Source organism: Phaseolus vulgaris, chromosome 8, assembly GCF_000499845.2.
Source record: "Phaseolus vulgaris cultivar G19833 chromosome 8, P. vulgaris v2.0, whole genome shotgun sequence".
Classification (NCBI taxonomy): Eukaryota; Viridiplantae; Streptophyta; class Magnoliopsida; order Fabales; family Fabaceae; genus Phaseolus; species Phaseolus vulgaris.
Window position 1 is genome coordinate 51,402,955 of NC_023752.2, and position 21,025 is coordinate 51,423,979.

The 21,025-nt window shown below is 32.5% G+C and overlaps 2 protein-coding genes across 3 annotated transcripts; both read left to right on the forward strand.

Annotated features, from left to right (window-relative positions):
* The first annotated feature begins 1,603 nt into the window (after nucleotides 1-1,603).
* LOC137825716 (uncharacterized) lies at nucleotides 1,604-4,447 on the forward strand. 2 transcript variants are annotated; one of them, XM_068631455.1, is made up of 3 exons: nucleotides 1,604-1,737; nucleotides 2,568-3,121; nucleotides 3,968-4,447. In XM_068631455.1, the coding sequence occupies exons 2-3, from the start codon at nucleotides 2,662-2,664 to the stop codon at nucleotides 4,015-4,017; spliced, it is 510 nt and encodes a 169-aa protein (XP_068487556.1). In that variant the 5' UTR covers nucleotides 1,604-1,737; nucleotides 2,568-2,661; the 3' UTR covers nucleotides 4,018-4,447. The 2 variants fall into 2 exon arrangements, with proteins under 2 accessions (XP_068487556.1, XP_068487557.1); XM_068631456.1 differs by having other exon boundaries at nucleotides 1,735-2,427.
* Nucleotides 4,448-16,752: 12,305 nt separating this feature from the next.
* Nucleotides 16,753-20,912, forward strand: LOC137825861 (protein NETWORKED 2A-like). Its single transcript, XM_068631654.1, has 3 exons — nucleotides 16,753-16,981; nucleotides 17,483-19,263; nucleotides 19,353-20,912. Exons 1-3 carry the CDS (start codon nucleotides 16,888-16,890, stop codon nucleotides 20,418-20,420), a joined length of 2,943 nt encoding a protein of 980 aa, XP_068487755.1. The 5' UTR covers nucleotides 16,753-16,887; the 3' UTR covers nucleotides 20,421-20,912.
* Nucleotides 20,913-21,025: the final 113 nt, after the last annotated feature.

A 21,025-nucleotide genomic window follows, 5' to 3' on the forward strand; every position in this document is an offset into this window, starting at 1 on the left:
CAATTCAAAAATCACATTAGTATTCCACAAACTAAATCAACTATAAAAGTGTATCATAATGGAGATTGATTTTCTTTAAAGCACACAAATTTGCAAGATTTAGTGTTGCACAATCATGCATACTTTGCTTTTCTCCAAGGCACACTAATCAACGGTTTGTACAATTACACAATACTTCCAACCTCCCTTTCTAAAGGTTTTTACACATATTGATTTAATAGAGCTTGATCTGCATAGTTGAAACTTTGGAAGGAGTTGCTTGTTGTAAAGATTGTGGGGTTGGTATTTGTAAATCTTGATCTCCCATGTTCGTTTATTTTCTCTATAAATTAACATAGGTAAAACATGAAAAGAGAAATAAAAAAGTGTTTATAAAACAAAGTTGATGTTAGAAATTATTTTTAAAATTATAAAAGGAAATGTCTCTTTACTTGTTCTATACTTCCTATTACATTTAAAAAATTTATTTCATTTCAAATTTACACGAATAACAATAACAATACAATTTTATGTTTTTTTTTATCTTTTATTAAATTTTTATACAAACTATTATAATAATTTTTAAATTAAATTGAAAAACCTAAATCGAAATTATACTCAACTTTTGTTTAAAAATAAATTAAAAAATCAGAGTGAAATTGGACTCCTCAAAAATCAAATTCTGCCTAATTTTTTATCATGAAAATTATTTTTCACAAATTCGATTTTCTTGTATTTTAATTTTAAAAAAAGGTTATACGAAAAAAATTCACTTATTATATTGTGTAGAAAAAGAATTCAAAAACTAAGGGTACTACACTCACTTTAAGCAGGAGGTGGTGCAATTATTAAGAGAAAAATTTAAACATGCTTTTATTTATGATTTATTAAAAAGTAAATACATATTGTGCACCATATAAATAATTAAGTTGAGTTGAACATAAAATATGAACATTGACCGATACAATTATTACAACTCAATTAAAAATGACGAATTCAAAGTCTACATGTACAAATATTTCAAAGATAAAACTTTATTATAAAAATAGAATAAAAAACGTTTAAAATAAAAATAAAAAATATTTACAGAAGAAGGTTTAACCATTTTTTTCTTTTCATTACATTGATAATAAAATAACAGAGATAGAATACCATAAGCTTTAAACTCTAATCATGGAGTATAAAAAAAAGTGTAACAATGGGAAATAATTTTTATTTTATTTTAATTTCTTCTAAGTAATGTTCCTTGAACCACACATCCACGCAAATTCAAAACCAAATCTTGTTGCCTTCAACAATTTTACTTTCTCATCTCAGCCTCCAACCACCACCACATCTTTGACGGCTACCTTTTTCTTCACGCCACGCACCTACCCACACTCGCCACGTGTCCTCAACATTGTTTCTATTGTGGAACCGGCTACACCGGATAACACTATCGTTGTTATGTTCTTCTCTTCATCGCCCACGTGGCGCTCTTTTACTTGATAGTATTGTGCATTATGCCAAGTGAATTATTACTGGAACAGCTCGGATAGATCCAACAGTTCTGAACGCGCCACGTGTGATTTGGAATCATCCAACGGTATCTGGAAACTGTATAGCAATTGCGACTGGTTTTTCTTCTCATTTTTCTCTATCAATCTATCTGTCTACCCTTTTCCCCTTAAAAGCCTAATATTATTCGTGAAAGCTTCGTTTCTGATAAACATTTTTTGAATAACAGATTTTACTTTCTGAGGATTTAACCTTTTTAAGGTATACACTGATTGATTAATAGCGTTTTTCCCGTCCTTGTTTTCGTTTTTTTTTTCTTTCCTTAAATAGCAGTTTGTGGATACTCTGAATGATTGAATCTTTGTCAAAAGTTCGTGCTTTTGTCGTTTCAGCTTCTGGGTTTTTTGTTTTTCACCCTGTTTTATCTGATTTTGGAGTAAAGACACGTTTTTTTGTGTTTATTCAAATGTTTACATGTGTAATTGTTTTGGGGGTAAACAATTGGAACTTTTGCTGAAAAAATGGATTCGGTTACCTCGGTGGTGCCCCCGTTGGGAATTTGTTTGTGTGGCTATTTTAAGCTTTGCTATTTTTTGTTCTTGCTGTGAATAGTATGGTTCCTGTTTTGAATCTGTCATTGTTTTGATTATGTGTCAATATGGGTTTATTCCTATCGATTCTTGTTGAGAAAATGGGTGTCTTTGTTCAATGTACTTTAGAGTACCGTTTGTGTTTTGGTTTTGTTTTTTGGTGTATATACAATGTACTGCGGCTATTGCCCTTTGTTATAACTAGTAACAAATGTTTGTTAATGATTTAATTAAATTGCCTTTTGTTATGACTTGTTAGTCATTCTCACCGAGGTGGAAACCATATGAATTACGCAGCTAGAAAATTCAGCTCTTCTGGCTTCTGGCTTTTGAAATTCAAGTATCACCAAATATTTTCTGAGTATGATTGTTTAAAGAAATCGTTTTTTATTAGCTTTTGTTTTTGTTTAGGTGCTTCTGTAGTCATTAGATTTCCTTATTTTCTGTTGTGAAAATTGCTTTCACTTCAATTTAGATGGTTGCTAACTGAGTTCTTAATAGGCTTCCCTTACCAGAGCTGCTGTTTGTTCAAGAAGAGGTTGTGTTCATTTGCTCAGAAGAAGTTTTTCTGCAAAAAAACGACACAGTCGTGTAAATGTCTGTGGCTTTTACTAACCTCTCGTGGTGGTTGTGGAGTGGAAAGCATCAAGAGCCAAGAATCCCAAATGGATCTTCTATAAATTCTTCTGCGGATTCGAATCTGTGGGAATCGGATGTTTTGAGGTTTCCTTTGGTTCAGACGAATATGGGGTCCTCATCGAGAAAGGTGAAGCGCAAATGGCACAGTAGGGAAGAGAGGAAGGTGGATAGGGAATATGATGTTGTTCTGGTTCCATCTGATGGTGGATGTGTTTCTGGTTCTGAATCTGATGATTCTGACTGGTCAATTGGCTGGTTAGAGCCTCATGGACCTGGTTTCCCAAGTGATGATGAAACTGATAACAGTTTTGCTGTGCTGGTTCCCTGTTATGGACGAGACTATGGAAGAATACTGGAGGATCCAAAAAGTAATTTGCTGAGGGGTGTTGGGAACTTTCCAGATAGTTATTCAGATGGTGAGCTTTTTTTATTAACACATCTGTTGGAGTTACATTTGTGTTGCTTTTGAATTGGTTTTCTCTGTCTGTTTTGGTTAATGAATCATTATCAATTTAGCATTTGAATACATGGATTTGGATTGAACAAATAAACATTAGTTGAAAATGTAAAAGCTATTCAAAATGTTCGTTGTCTTCTATTTTTGTTGGCTTTTTGCACGTGATACTGATTACTGTCAAAATACAATTTTAGGCATTGGTTCCAGCAGCTGCTGAATTCCATCATGAATTTGTATTAGTTAAGAAAAATATTACCCAGATACATTTTTTTGGTTAAACTTTACTAGACTGAAGCATACCATTTTGCATTTAGTGTTATTTCTAATTCATTTTTCAATGAGAGGAAGTTACTTCACATTTTTATAAACGAAGATTAAGATAAGTAGAGAATTCATCAATCTTGCTGTATTTATGTTTAAAGGTCCATAGGAGATAAACATGATTTGGGGCTGAAACGATTTTAACCAGCACTTTTTTATTCATTAATCTTACCTAGTTTTCTTGCTTTGAAACGAAAATAAGATTTTCCATCTAGTTGGATATATGAATCTGCCTTTACCCTCATGGTCCATTAGCTGGAATCAACAAGCCTATTAACAATAATGACATGAATTGGATTTTTTAATACAATTGAGTGTTCTTGGACTTATATCTAGTATGATATGTGATGTGACTTGTGAAGTTAATATTAATTTGGACTTTGCGCATATATTTGTGGTTGATAGATTACATAGCATTTATATTTTGTTTTCTTCTGGTGAGGCTAGAGCTGCAACATTTATGCCTTTTCTCCCTTGTCTGCAGAGAGCAAAAAATATGTGGAAGACTGGCTCTCTTCTCTTAGAAATACCTGATGCACAACCATTCATCATTGTGATCCTGCACTTCCTGAGAAAATTCCTCTCTCGTGGTCCATAGCCAATAAATCATTGTATAATGTAAATGTTGTAAAAAGAAAAAACAAAAAGAGATTGATGTGATGTCAGAATATGATTGGTTAACATTGAGTCTTTGATAATTCAAATATGAGGAGGAGATATAGTCAAGAGTGAAGCAGTTGTGAATGTGATGCTTTGACACTGAGAACGATGTGCAACTGCTGCTGTTCTGCTCTCTTCCTTCTCAGAGTCCAAACTTTATGACTGAATTTAGAGGTGTATTGAAGTGTGACTTTGGAACTTGCAATTCGTTGATGTAAATATGGTAATTGGGTGAATGCTTGAATTTGTACATAACTGTATATAAATTTTGTATAACATGATGTGTGTGTGTTTCGAGTTTGTATATATGCCTCTAGAGTTAAATTAGCTCATTTTTTTGTATATCCTTAATAACAGAGTCTCTACCCTACAAGTAAATTGCAATGACATCATTTGTGATTTTGTTAAATTTATCTCATATTCTTTAGTTTTCTTCTGTTAAATTAGATGTTTTAATTGCATTGGAAATATTACATTAACTATTTTTTTAGTTGTTTCAGAAAACCTTATACCATGTACTTAAAAGAGAGATGTTTATAATAAAAACATAAAAAAATAGTTATCTGCAAAGTCGTACTTATTATAATATTATAAAATTTAATAATGAATAATGACCGGGAGGAACTTAATTATTTGTATATTATCACGCTTACTCTTCCATCTAGCAAAACTATTTCAACAATATTAATTAGTATTAGTTTGCATTTTATATTTGAAATTATAACTATAAATACCTTTCAAACAAGTTAACATAAAAAAAGGAAGTGATTATTGTATAATATCAACCACTTAATCTCATGTGATATTTGTACTATCGAATGGAGATAACGAGGTCCTGTAGTGTACTATTAAGTATTGAGACTATGTGAGATCTTATATTGTGTTGTCGAGTATTGATATACTCCTGAGAACGGTACAAGATTCATCACAAACGGTCTCTCGAACAACATACAAGGTTAATGATGTCATTAACAACTTGTGATTAAAGGGCAATTGGACTCCATTGGGCTCGACCTAATCATCCTTACAATCAAAGACCCAATACAATTACTATAAATAGGAGAACACCATAAGGCCAAAGATAACACAATCTTGATCTTGAACTAACATCTTTTACTTGAATCGAGAACTCACTCGATTGTCAGAGTATAATCGCAAGTACCGTTTTTGAGAACTCAAAGATTGAGAAGCCAAAAATTCGAAGATCGAGAAATCGAGAAGCGATAAAGTTGAAGACCGAGAAGGACACGTCTAGGGAAATTTGGTCTTGTAAGAACGTTTTTTGCGCCAATCGTGGGTTGAAAGGAAACTTTACTGAGAAGTCACATGATAAAGATTAGAAATATGACGAGTAACGACAAACGTTCACGAGAGGAAGTGGAGAACCACTGAGAAGACCAAATAACAATGATAATGGAAATGAGGAAGGAGTTGAAAACCCTAAAAAAGAAGAACATGGAAGAGATAAATGCCCTAAGAGCAGAGGATACTCGCATGAGGCAGAAGTTAGACAACAACGTGACAATCCCAATTATGAGGGACTAAAACCGAAATCCCACTGAGTCCAATCGAAATACTATTCCAAAAGTGGAGGAAGTCGACAACTCTCACCACTTAAGTACCAAACCATTCACTTCAACTAGAAGCTTCGGTACATCATTCTAGTGGCATATGTTCACCGAGACTAAAATGGAAGTCTACCTTCCAAGTAACTAGGAGAGTCTAACAAGCACGTAGATGCATATGTAACCCAGATCAACTTGTACATGATTGAGAACACACTCCTGTGCCAACTCTTCCTTATCTCCCTAAAGGAGCCATTCTGAGTTGGTTCACACGGATGCCTCCCCACTCCATCGATTGTTTTGATACCTTAGTTATGAAGTTTGAGGCACAATTCGTAATGAGTCAATCTCACCACCCCACGTTAATAGAATTGGTTAATATAAAACAAGACAAGCCATAGTCACTGTGAGCGTTCATGGAACAACTTGGGAAATTCACCTCTAGTATCCAAACCTAAGCCCCAATATAGCCATGCATCACATGATCACCACTCTCAAATCATGGCTTTTCTAAGACATTCTTTGCCAAAAAACAACCCGCTTCAAGTCTCGTCAACTTATAACAAAGGGCGGTCAAGTTCATACAACTCAAAGAATTAAGAGAATTTCGTACTAAAGTGAGGACAACAAACGATTTTGGCGAGAAGAAGGCTAATCGACTTGGACCTAAATGCCGAGCATTTTTGTACCGAGAACTACATGACAAGAAAAAAAATCAGAAAAGCTTGCAAAAGGGGGCTTACCGAATTCAAAACCTAACCAGGGAAGATGTGTCGAGAACGTGGAATGTTGGGCATCAGAAGTTTTATTTTAGTTATATCAATATAACTAGTGTACTCTTTCTTACCATTGACATTTTTTTCTTTCTATAAAGTAAGGTCTTGGTCGACGAGGTTTTAATAAGAGACTCATTAGCTAAGAAAACTACATTCATAATACATCATTCTTTGTCCCCCTACTTTCAACACAATCAAATAAATGCGATAACGTTTTTGGCCAAGTTCGAATTCACCCAAGTGAATCCATGCCAAGAAGGACCTATGGAAAGCGCTTTAGTGTTCTTGACCAAGGTCGAATTCACCCAAAAAAATTCCTACCGAGAATGACAACTGGAGAGTGCAACAACGTTCTAGGTCAAGGTCGAATTCACCCAAGTGAATCCTTGTCGAGAACAACATCTGGAAAGCGCTTTAGTGTTCTCGACCACGGTCGAATGCACCCAAGTGAATCCCTGCTGAGAATAACATCTGAAAAAAACTTTAGTTTTCTCGGCCACGGTTGAATTCCCTAAAGTGAATCCCCTACCTAGAACGACATCTAGAAGGCGCTGTAACATTGTCAATCAAGGTCAAATTCAACCAAGTGAATCCCTGTCGAGAATGACATTTGGAAAACATTTCAATGTTCTTAACCAAGGTCGAATTCACACAAGTGAATTCCTGCTAAGAACGACATCTGGAAATGTCACAACGTTCTTTATCAAAGTCGAATTCATCCAAGTGAATCCCTATCGAGAGCCACAAAGACACTTCAGTGTTATCGGCCAAGGTCAAATTTACTCAAGTGAATCCTTGTTGAGAACAACATATGGAAAACATGACAATGTTTTCGGCCAAGGTTGAATTCAATGAAGTGAATCCCTGCCGAGAATGACGTTTGGAAAATGTGACAACGTTATTGGTCAAGGTTGAATTCACCAAAGTGAATCTTCTTGAACGCAACATTTGAAAAGCGCTTCAGTGTTCTCAACCAAGGTCGAATTCTGCCAAGTGAATTCCTACAAAGAACAACATCTGGAAAGCGTCACAACGTTCTCAACCAAGGTCGAATTCACCCAAGTGAATCCCTACCAAAAATGACATTTGGAAAGTGTGACAACGTTCTTCGCCAACATCAAATTTACCCAAGTGATTCCCTACCGAGAACAACATTTGGAAAGAGTCACAACATTCTCAGTCAAGATCGAATTCACCCAAGTGAATACTTTCCAAGAACAACATATGAAAAACAAGACAATATTCTTAGTCAAGGTCTAATTCACCCGAGTGAATCCCTCTCGAGAACAACATGGAAATGACAACATTCTAGACCAAGGTCGAATTCATTAAGTGAACACCTTTTGAGAACGACATATGGAATATGTAAAAATGTTCTCGACTAAGGTTGAATTCTCACAAGTAAATCCCTTCCGAGAACGACTTAAAGAAAAAAGTAAAACATTTTTGGTTGTAGTCGAATTTACCCAAGTAAATCCCTACCAAGAACGACATCTAGAAAGCGATACAACGTTCTTAGTCAAGCTCGAATTCACCCAAGTGAATCCATGTCAAGAATGGCATCTGTAAAACGCTTTAGTGTTCTTGTCCAAGGTCAAATTCACCCTCTAGATCCTTCGTAGGCTTCGCCTACTCAGTCCTAGAGGTCCACAACACGTTGTCATGACAAAGAAATATATTTTTTAAGACTCTTACCCTTGCTTGAACCTAGGGGGTCAGTGTACTACTGAATATCAAGATGACGAGGTCCTATATTTACTGCTGAGTACCAAGATGATGAGATCTCACAGTGTACTGTTGAGTATCGATGTACTACTGAGAACTGATGGCAAAGCCCCCAACCACACACAACCACATAATAAGGAGGATTTATACATAGAGGTTGTTTATGGATTTATTTGCACATATGGGTCTAATTGGACTTTTGTTTATTTTTGTAGACCCAATCAAGAGGACAAATGTAGGGTGAGGGAATGTACAAACATATCCAAGAAGACCTCCAAGTCATCAAAACATGAACTAGAGTTTTGGTTAGAAGTACACAAGAAGACTTAGTTTTTGCTGACTGTATAAAGTTGTTTAAGATTTCATGGGACATGTATTGGGCCTAGTAGCATAAAATAATTGGACCAAATATTTGGGCCAAGTAGCATAGGTTTTTGGGCTTGTATTTAGGCCAATAGTAAAATTGGTCTAGTTAGGGTTAAAACTGACTAGTTATGGTAACAATTTGAGCTTCTTTGAGCCCAATCTAACCCTAAAACGTTTAGGGTATATTAGATGACGAAAATTACCTTGGCATGGAGCACATGGACATACACATGACACCCTATTTCAATAATATTTGTATATTATCACGCTTATTCTTTTATCTAGCAAAACTATTTCAATAATATTAATTAGTATTAGTTTGCATTTTATATTTGAAATTATAACTATACATACCTTCCAAACAAGTTAACATAAAAAGAGGAAGTGATTATTGTTGAATCAAGTGTGTTCAAGCTTTGAAGAATCCAAATCCTTTGAGTTTGATGGAAGGCTGGATGTGCTTGCTGTTGCTGAGGTGTTCTAGTATAGGATCTGGGGTAAATTATCTGTGTAAATCCACTCTTTATTGAATCCAAAGCTTAAGTATTCTCAAACCTTTTTAATTGAAAGTGTTTTTCAAACTAAGTGAAAAACAACCTGTTGTTTTGTTGAAACAACCGATTGTTTTATACTTAGGTGTTTTGAGAAAGGTTGAAAACTGTTTTTGGTGGTTGACTTGCTGTCAAACCAAAACAACCGATTGATTCGAGCATTCAATCGATTGTTTGTTTTAGAACCATAACAGAAAATTGTTTTGTGCTTTGACTGAGCTTTAAATGATTTTATAACTGAATGCGCTCCAGTTTTAAATGCTTTGACCAGTCTTTGAAAGCAATAAAGAGTTTGTTCAGATTATGTAACAAACAAGAACTGAGATTTAATCATAGAAAAACATATTTGAGTTTTTCATTGATTTTACTTTCAAGAGTTAAAGATTGCTTTGATAAAGAGAAAGTGGAATAGGATTTTCATCTTGTATTGATTTCAGATCATTCTGTAACAAGTGTAATCCTTCTGTACTTTGTGTAAACTCTGGTGTGTGAAGCCGAGAAGTGTTGTGTGCTCTTGAGGTTGTCAAGATCAACATTCTTGGTGGTGTTTGTGCTGAGCCAAAGGAAGTGTGTGTCTTGAGGGGATCAAGGTCACTTCTTTGGTGGTGTATGTAAGTAATCTAGGTTTGGTTACTTAGTGGATTCCCCAGTGGTTTCTGGGAAGACTGGATGTAGCTCTTGGTTTAAGAGTGAACCAGTATAAACCTGTGTGTGCAATCTCTCTATCCCTTAAACTCTTTAATTTCAGTTTATATTTGTTAACTGGTATAAACAACCAATTGTTTCTGCGAAACAACCGATTGTTTTTTCTGGTGTTGTGCTAAATTGCTTTGTGTTTTTGGCAAACTGAATTCTGAATCAAGTTTTCTCAAAGGAATTTCATTCTAGACTAAAAAGTTTGCGAAAACCCTCTTTAAACCATTCACCCCCTTCTAGTTTAAAGTCATACATTCTAACAATTATTGTATAATATCAACCACTTAATCTTGTGTGATATTTGTACTATCGAATCGAGATGACGAAGTCTTGTAGTGTACTGTTAAGTATTGAAATGATGAGATCTTATAGTGAAGATGATTTAGCATCGAAGGTGTGAGCTAATGATGGAAAGCATGACTCCACAAGACACCTTCTCATTTGAGAGTTTTATTTTGAATTTTCAAATTTTGGCTTCAAAATGTTCAACCCTCTCTCCTATAAATTGAGGTGCTTGGCTCTTGAATTGGGAAGATCAATATATGAGTGAATTGCTGCCCAAGTTTGCAAACTTTATCACTCCCTTGTCTAAACCTCTCTAGGATAGACACCTTGATCTTCTTCTTCACCTCTCCAAGTGATATGGCCGAACCAATCACTCTCCCTACTCTTCATGCACCTTCAAGGAAACCATAGCTCCATTGGAGTCATCATTTTTCCATCTCCTTCATCAAGCTTCCGCCAACTCCAACAAAAATTCAAGGAAATTTAGTCGGTCATGAAGGCAACACCATCAAGAACAATACAAGATTAATCACAAACAATCTCCCGAACATCATCCAAGATTAATGACACTATTAACAACTACTTCATAATAAACATCCACAAATCATAATCAAAGGACAATTTAACTCTATTGGACTCGATCTAATCATCCATATAGTTAAAGGACCAACACAATTACTATAAATAGAAAAACATCCTAAGACCAAAGATAAACCAAAGATAACGTAATCATTCTTAACAAACATTTTTTACTCCAATCAAGAATTAACTTGACCTTTCAAAAATATTCACAATTACTTTATTAGAAACTCGAAGTCTAAGAAATCAAAAAGTTAAAGAAAGTAAAAAACAAAAAGTTAAACACCAATAAATTAAGAAGTCGAGGATCGATAAACAAAAGCTCGAAGAAAAAAAAATATATGAAAGAAATCTAACCTTATAATAAGAGTATCTAAAGTGCAATTCAACGTCACATTTATAGTTCATAACGAATAGTATTCCTATAATAAGTAGAAAATCACTTATTCAAATTATTTTTAAAATATTATTATTATTATTATCCGAATTATAAATGTTATTGTGTCGGTATATTTAGTTATTTAATTATATTATTTTATAACTTTTTTATAATATATATTGTTTTTATTTATTATATAAAAATAAAATAATTAAATATATTTTTTATTGTTATATTATTATAAAAAATAATTATAGAAAATCAAGCATTCTCTTTAATTATAAATAGCATGCTGGCGGATAATTTTGATGAAATTCTCTTCTCACTAGTTTCTTTCCTATTTTCTTCTTGTCTTCACTATATATATATATTTATTTATTTTTACATTGATACTTTTTATTGTAAATTTTGTACATTTACTTCAAAGCATTATTAAAAAAAATTATATACATCCAATAAAAGAATCATTATATATGGTTATAAATAATATAATTAAAAAAATCACTTACCATTTAACACATTGTATCGTTAAGTTACATAAATGTGACACCTAAAGCTGCAATTTAACATTTCGTACTATTATTGTCAAAATTGATACATACTCTTGAAAAACGAGTCTAAGTTTCAAAATATAGAAAAAATTGTTATTCATTACTATTATATTATTAAAGGCTTTTATTACAGAAAAATAAAAACAGTATACTTTACTTATCCAAAACAAATATCAAATGTAACGTCTAGATAATTATTAATTAATATAATTATTTAAAATGTTGGTATGCTTAAGATTTTGAAAATATAATGCAAATCCATAAAAATATACACAGCTCAACAATATTAAGAATTATAAAATATATATTAAAGAATTTGATTATTATTATTAAAATTGATACATACTCTTAAAAAATAATACATACTCCAAATATAGAAAAATTAATTATTTTTATATAAATAAAATTATTATTCATAATATTATTATTATTATTATTATTATAGCGTGATTAGTATTATATTATTAAATGATAATATTAAAAATAACATTATACTATAATTTATTAACAAAAACAAATCTAAAATTTCATATCCAATTAAATATTATTAAATTAATTAGTATAATTAATTTAAGATGTTGGTAGTATAATTCAAATTTTAAAACTTATCTATGACCTAGTATATAACTAGAGTATGAATATTTCATTTAATTTCTCAACTTAGTACTTATCATATAAATAACACATAGAACCACTTGCACAACATATAATTAATTGTTATCAATAAAATGCACAATAACCTCTCAACTTTTATTTATATATATATATAATACTTCTTAACTTCTAAACATATTAATTTCATCATATAAAAATTATTAGAACAAAATTTATCACTAAAAATAACCTATTTTCGTTAGAATGTCTTACTTGAACTAGAATATTTCATTAGAGAACAATATCATTTGAGAAGACTTGAGAGGAAAAATATTAAAGAAAATGACGAATTTTTGTTGTCTCACTTTTGCTTACGTGAGAATTTTCTGTTTAAACAAAAATATATATAAAAAAGACATTATTAGCATAAACAACCAACAACTTACCTAAAACTTATTCTATCATCTTAAACATTCATAACGACCTTAAAATATCATTTATCACTACTCTATCAATTCAAAACTCATATATACTCTAGTTCAAAATGACTATCTCAAAACTAAGAACATCATAATATCATCTTAATCTAAAAACAACTTCTTCTTTTATGATGCATACCTTCGACAATCACCGACTACACACGCATGGAGGGCGCCGCTTTATCGACTAGCGATCATATTGGCCTTCCACGTGTCCTCATCCACATCGCCCCTCACTTCCAATGACCTTCTGTTCTTCAAGGACGACGATGATGCACAACTTCGGCGACCACCGACTATGCGCGCATGGAGAATGCCTCTTTTATCGTCCGGCGATCATGTTGGCCTTCTTAAAAAACGGCGATGATGCATACCTTCGGCGACCACCGACTACGCACGCATGGAGAGCGCCGCTTTATCGACCGGCGATCATATTGGCATTCCACGTGTCCTCATCCACATTGCCCCTCACTTCCAATATCTGGACTTCTGTTCTTTTAAGACGGCGGTGATGCACAACTTCGACGACCATCGACTACTCACGCACGGAGATCGCCGCTTCATCGACCGGTGATAATGTTGGTCTTCCACGTGTCCTCATTCCACAAACGAGTTACTTTATCATATAAAAATTCAACTCAATGATTAACATTATCATTTATAAAAAACAATTCATGGATTTTCATATTCTTAAATCATCCCACACAACTAAATTTATTGTGTATTTAGATTATTTTTAATTCTTCACAAATAAGTTACTTAAAAACTCTAAATTTAACACTATACAATCTCGATTATCTTTAAACTCTTAATGTCAATTTAGATATAATTTTATATCAAAATTAAGTAAAATAACTCTAAACTTAACATTATAAAATCTCGATTATATTTAAACATTTAATGTCAACTGAGATCCAATTTTAAACCAAAATTAAGTAAAATCAAAATAAGTTTATATGTGCTAAATTTATGTATGTCTACGAAACTACATCAACCTCAGGGTAAAATACAAAAGTAAAAAAAAAAAAAAAACTACTCTTAAAATCTTAAATCACCAAGATACATCCAAAAATATCAAAACATAAAAAATTAAAGGTTAATTTTAATGAAACATTTCATTTTCATCTTCAAAAATTCAACCTAAACCCAAAAAATACTAGTAAATAAATTATAGGATAAATAAATTATTTTATTAGAACTTTTGATGAGTTAAAAATATTCCTACCCTATCACCTTCTCACTAGCTAGTGGTATCTGATTGAAAAAAAAAAGATAAAAACTAATTTTAAACTCTTAGAGAAAATTCAAAGGAGATTTAGAAAAACAAAATTAGAAAGTTGATGGAATTTTTTAAAAAAATACATAAATAAATAATTAAAATTTTAATTTATACACTCAACATACAAATATAATTTAAATTTTTAAAAGAAACATACCAACTAATTAAAATGGATCTCAGATTATCAAAATATTTTATAATTTCAAATTTTTAACTTGATTAATTAATATTATGTTTTACATTTATAAATAAAAAATTTCAACAATAAATTAATATTTTAGTAATATTATTTCAATTGATTGTTTAATTAATATGATATTAACTAATATTTTTTTATATTAATATTACTAAAAATTAATAGGAAAAAGAACATTATGCTTTATTAATGAATAATATTCTCAACACATTAATATGGTTAATAATTAAAAAAATAATAATATCTCCTTTAATTATTGTAATAATAAGATGCAAACTTTTATTATATTTTAATATTTATCACAGCACTGATTCGAAAAATTATGTTATATATTAAATGATTAATTTATCTAATTTAATTCATTCATATTTACTCATTAAAAATAATAATAATAATTATCAGTAATATCTTAATATTAGTAATGTTTTAGCAATTTGTTAAAAAAATTGATCTATTTTCATCCTGACAATTTATTTTCTAAAAAGCATATTGATACAAAAATATAACCAAGTATTCAATTGTCTAATTAATAATATTACATAATTTTATTTATTTAATGATATCATTAATAATTAAAAATAATAGAAATAACGTTCTATCAACGAATTTTATAAATTAATTGAAGATATATAGGGAATTGTTTTAGTTATATTGCTACTATTACTTACCGATTAAACTAATTATAAATAAGTTATATTATTATTATTATAATCTATCATTTTTATGAAAATCACAATCCGTCAATTCTTTTTTTCTTTAGTATAATATGTTTTCAATTTAAAAAAATACAATCCATAAGATTTTTATTAATTCACCTTCCATAATTTTACTCATTAATAATTATTATTACTAATACTTTTATTGCTAATGTAATGTTCTCAAAACATATTATACTATTTCATAATATTTATATTTATAATAATAATAATACTAATATAGTTATTTATAATTATATTCTATATTTCTAACTCTAAATACAACTTTTGCATAAATTCAATCCAATAATGCATATCATACCTATGATTCAATACATAATTAAAAGAATGCAACTTAATTAATTCACCATATATGTAATTAGTGTGCCTATACTAGTAAAAAAAGAATTTTAGACTATCTTGATCTATTAAATGCTACATCTTCAAGAATATCATCTGTTTAAAGAATTAATAATTCAGAAAGTGAGAGAGAGTTTAGAAAGAATTAAAATTCTAACAAAATAAAATTTCTAATGAAATAAAAAAAATGAAATATTAGAACTTATGTACCATTTTTTATTCTTTATTTATTTAAAATTATATCTCTAAAGAAGTTTAATTAAGTTCTTACAACTAATAATATTCTAATTCATCTTTCTATTAATCTAAATTCATTCAACATTTTCTTCTAAAGGATAGTATTTATAAAATAATATATATCTAATATTTTTATTGTTCTAATTAATAATACAACACAATGTTTTTTAACGATAAAGATAATAAGAATCATTCATAAAAACAATACGCCCATCAATAATTATTATTATAAATTAATTTAAAATATAAAAGATTGAGATTTTTTTACTTATTTTGTTAAAAGTTTTATATTATATAACTAATTATTTATAAATTAGACAAGTAGAAGAAGAACAGGATGACGTCTTTTACAAAAGTCACAACCCACCTTTTGTTTATAAATTAGGTTAGTAGAATAAGAATATCTAGCTTCTTACCTAATGCGTGAAAAACAGTTTGTAACTTATAGCACAAATAATTTGCTCCAATTTTGTTTGAAAGTTAGAATTAATTAGCTGGTTGTTACTGAATAGTTGAAAACTACTTTCCAAAAATAACATACCTATAACCTATGAAGCTCAGAAACTTCTTTTAAATGGTGTGTCGGTGTCGGATACTCATATCGGACACCAACACTCGTATGATACTTGTAGGACACGTATTCATGAAGTGTCAAATTCAAACAGTATTTGTTGAATTTCTGACAATTTTAGTATGGTTCTAACACAATTTTAAAAAAGAAAAATACATTAATTTTCTAAAAACTCAAAATTATTGTATAAATTTTTATTATGATTATAAAAATAAGAAACCAATTCTTTTGAACCAATCATGAAAAACATTTGTCTGCTCCAAAAAATAATCTGGAACATACTTGTACACATAAATCTTTATTGTCAATTTATATAATTCATAATTATATAATATATAGATATGTGTCTCCGTATTCTACATTTTAGATATTATATGTATTTTCGTGTCTGTGTCCGTGTCGTATCAGTTTCTGTGCTACATAGTCTATAACAAAAAAGAAAAAAAAATGTTGATGTTGTTGTTATAAAAAAAAAAGTGAGTTATATTGTCCATTTTTTTGGCATGGTAGCATGTACATAACCTCCAAAGTTTGTTAAAATCCTTTTCTTAGGAACCAAAAGTGAGGAAAATGATCTTAAATAAGGTCTCCAACGTTTGAGCTCTTCAAAGGAGGCAACACCTTACACGTATGTATGGGGCGAAGTATACTCCTCTCCATGTGTACCTCATAAGAGACCATTTTCGCCAACCTATGCTTTTCTTTTCCCCATATTTTCATTAATCACCATCCTAAACAAAATCAAACCTTTTCACAGATCAAAAATTCTTTTGTGGGACATTATTTTTATGTGTCACATCTTCATCATCGACCTTTTACTTCAATGGGTTGAAAGTGCATGATTGCTACCTAGGACAAACATGTTGCAAAGGGCAGCAAGCAATGCATATTCATGGTGGTGGGCCAGCCACATCAGGACAAAGCAGTCAAAATGGCTGGATCAGAGCCTCCATGGTACGTTTCTCAGGATGCATTTGGATGATTCAACCTCAATAATCAATCTCATTTTCATTTTCCTTTTAAAATTCCCTTGTAACATCAAATCATATAATAATAATAATCAATCTCAGGCGATTTTAGAATGACCAACATTCTCATTTTCTCTTCATTTCCCAAACTACTTTGTGGAGATTTTGTTGATTGAGATGGCTGGCAACCCACATGCATAAAAATGAAGCTTTTCGTTTCAATGATAGTAGCTGCATTTTTTTAATGCACCCTTTTTCTCAGGGCTACATGCATACCTTAGCAAGAGATGGTGTAGAATTAAGAGATGATTTTAGAGAAAGGAAGGGAAAATGGTAGGATAGGAACATATGAAAATGAATTAATGACATTAAGAATGCAATAGGATAATGACATAGTTGTATCAGTTTGATGATAAGAACAGAAGTTGTGATGTTGGTTATAGTTATGCTTTAACTTTCTGGAATAAAATTGAGTGAATGATGACAGATATGGAGGAGAAGGTGGCTGAAACCCTCGCTGTGCTGCGAGATGAGGGGGACTCGTTTGCTAAGAGGGCAGAAATGTATTACAAGAAGAGGCCAGAGTTGGTAAATTTTGTGGAAGAAACCTTTCGAGCATATAAAGCCTTAGCAGACAGATATGATCATTTATCAAAGGAACTTCAAAGTGCCAACCGCACTATAGCCAGTGTCTTCCCAGACCAAGTCCCATGTCATATTGAAGAAGATGAAGAAGAAGAAAGTGACACAGGAACTAATACATTATCATCAGACCCCAACAACAATCAAACACATGATAAACCATCCATTCCTAAAGTTCCAAAAACCCCAAAGAAGGAATTTAGAAATCCCTCCATGTTGATCTCCAGAAAGGGCACACTTAAGAGGACTGCTAGCTCTGCAAAATATATTCCAACCATTTCATGTTCAGGTCTGACCAAGGTTGAAGCCTTGGGAGAAATTGACAAGCTTCAGAAAGAAATATTGTCACAGCAAACTGAGAAAGAGTTCGTGAGGAGTTTGTATGAACGCGCCTATGGAAAGTACTGGGAGATTGAAGACCAGATCGCAGCAACACAGAAAAGAGTTTGCAGCTTGCAAGATGAGTTTGGTGTTGGGACAGTGATAGAAGACAATGATGCTAGAGCTTTGATGGCAGCCACGGCTCTGAAATCATGCCAAGAGACCCTGGACAAGTTGAAAGAGATTCAAGCTCAATCATCCAAAGAAGCTAAAGAGGAGTATCAAAGGGTTAAGAAAGCTCACGAGATGTTTGAGACCCTTAGAGACCAATTCATTTCTAAATATATGACGGGTCAACTAGACCATGATGATGGGGAGAAGTGCACGAGTGAAAGAACAGATAGAAAATGCATAGATGAAGAGATGGATCGGTTGGAGCAAGAGGCGAGTGATGTGGGGCAATTGAGAGAGAAGATTAAACGAAAGTTGGAGGAAGATCCAAGGAACTCCTTCACTGTGACTGAAATGGCTGAGTGCATTGATGAGCTTGTAAATAAGGTTTGTACCTTGGAAACCGCGGTTTCATCTCAGACTGGTTTGGTAAAGAGACTAAGATCAGACACAGATGGACTTCAGACAAACATAAGAAAGTTGGAAGAAGACAAGGAAATGCTCATAGAAGGCTCAGAAGCTACGAATAAGAAGCTAAAGGAATTAGAGAGAGAGTTGTGGAGAGTTAAAATGCTCAACCGAAGTGTCCGAAGTCAAGACAACACCCTCCAAACGCACTTTACTGAAGCAAGCTGTAACCTTGAGCACCTTTCTGGAAAATTGATTTACATGAAGCCAGATGAGGAGGAGGAGAACTTGGTACTTTACAGGAAGAACAGAACCGCTTCTGATGGTAAACCAGAGAAACCGTCTGCAAAACATGGTGTTGACTTCTCTGTTGGTAACTCAGATGTCAAGACTATAAACGAAGACGATGGTGCAAATGCTGATAAGAACAAGTATAATTCGGTTGGCAGTAGTTTTGTTAATGAAAGGATTCAGAAGCTGCCACTCCATGAAAATGACTATTTATCAGATACAGTGAGCAATATTGACAATGAATCACAGGATTTGGCCACTAGTGAGGGAGATCAACCTAACTGGAGGCAGATGTTTATGAGTGGATTAGATGACAGAGAAAAGATTCTGCTGGAGGAGTACACATCAGTTTTACTCAACTATAAGGAGCTCAGGGGGAAGCTCAATGAGGTGGAAAAGAAAAACCGTGACAGCATTTTTGAGTTGACACTTCAGGTAAGAGATTTTCTGTTTACTTAATTGTATAATTATTTTAACAACTCTGATATATAATTATTCTTACTAATGTAGAATTTTGCGTGCAGCTAAGGGAGATGAAGAATGCTCTTATCGCAAAGGATAAAGAGATACAGTCTTTACATCAGAAGCTAAACTTTCCAGATACAAATCCTGATGAAAGTCCCTACAGTAACACCACAGAATACAAATATACACCCAATGAAGCACTATTTCGAAAAGTAAGTCAAAGAGCATATGGGTCAGACTCAGAAGTTCTACGTTTAAATACAGATCCAAATGCAGTCACAACCCCTTTCTCAGAATATCAGGGTGAAACTGAAAGCACGAGAAATATGTACGTATCATCTTTGAAAATGACACTTCAGAAGCTCATGGAACATCAGGATAAGCGCCATGACCTTTCAAACTTGGAACAGAAATTCCGTTCGGACATCGACGACTTAATGGAAGAGAACTTGGAGTTCTGGTTGAGGTTTAGCACTTCAGTTCATCAGATTCAAAAGTTCCAAAACTCTATTCAGGACTTAAAAGCTGAGTTGAAAACAATAAGGGAAAGAAACAACAAGTCTGAAGGGTATTCACATCATAAACAACAGCCTATACAATCTGAACTCAGGCCAATATTCAGACACCTTAGAGAAATAAGAACTGAGTTATCACTGTGGGTGGAACACAATGCAGTGCTTCAGGATGAACTGCAAGGAAGGTACTCATCTTTGAGCAACATCCAAGATGAGATAGCAAGAGCGGGGAACGCCGAATCCGGCGCCGACCAGGCTGAGCTAATTAGCAAGTACCAAGGTGCAAAGTTTCAAGGTGAGATTCTGAACATGAAGCAAGAGAACAGCAAGGTTGCAAGTGAACTACAAGCCGGTCTTAGCCTAGTGAAGGGGATGAAAGTTGATGTTGAGAAGACCCTTGATGAGCTAGATGAAGCTATTGGTGTTAATACTAGTCCTGATAAGAATGCCAGCGAGATGAAAAAATCCACTACTCGTGCTCGAATACCCTTGAGGTCTTTCTTGTTTGGAGTCAAGTTAAAGAACAAAAAGAATCATCCTTCACTGTTTGCATGTGTCAACCCAGCATTGCAAAGACAACACAGTTTCAATGAAGCACCAGCTCCATTGTAGATCACCTTCCACCACTTATCAAGTACTTGGATTAAACTCTAAATTATGTTACAGTCTGATTCTGATAATATATACACAAGCTGTGAGTCATGGTGCTTTTTTAATTTCAAGATTGCTTTTGCTTCTAATTGCAAGATTGACGTACAGTGCTTTCTTAAAATGCGTGAGTTCATGTGTATAAAAGCAAACGAATTTTTCTCTTTATTTCAGGTTAACAACTTGTAGCCTTTTGCATGTTTAAATATAAAATTGTTTATCTTTAAAAATGATTTGGTGTTTATGGCAGAAGCTTCCCCTTGCCAAGCAGTGATTCAGAATAGAAGACGAGTTTTGAAAAAATTAGGAGTTTATTTCAAAGATTGTCAATGCTTTTAATAGCTAGTGTGGCCTCTGAAACAATTATGAATACATTAGAAATTGTTATGTGATTCTTGACTCCAGTTACTCTATTGACGGTATTTACCAATTAAAAGGTATGGCAGCTTGAAAGGCAGTTTTTTGCAGGTCTCATTTCTGATGTATCGCATCTCCATCGTGTTATATTACTAATACTTTACTGAAGGTTTCATTTTGTGAAGTTCATCTCATGTGGCTTTTATCGAACT

Bases quoted from the DNA above. Each gene is read 5' to 3' on its own strand.
- LOC137825716 (XM_068631455.1), top strand. From the start codon at position 2,662: ATGTCTGTGGCTTTTACTAACCTCTCGTGGTGGTTGTGGAGTGGAAAG. The intron at 3,122-3,967 runs GTGAGCTTTTTT...CCTTGTCTGCAG, and splicing joins TCCAGATAGTTATTCAGATG to AGAGCAAAAAATATGTGGAA.
- LOC137825861 (XM_068631654.1), top strand. From the start codon at position 16,888: ATGTTGCAAAGGGCAGCAAGCAATGCATATTCATGGTGGTGGGCCAGC. The intron at 16,982-17,482 runs GTACGTTTCTCA...GAATGATGACAG, and splicing joins GCTGGATCAGAGCCTCCATG to ATATGGAGGAGAAGGTGGCT. The intron at 19,264-19,352 runs GTAAGAGATTTT...TTTTGCGTGCAG, and splicing joins TTTTTGAGTTGACACTTCAG to CTAAGGGAGATGAAGAATGC.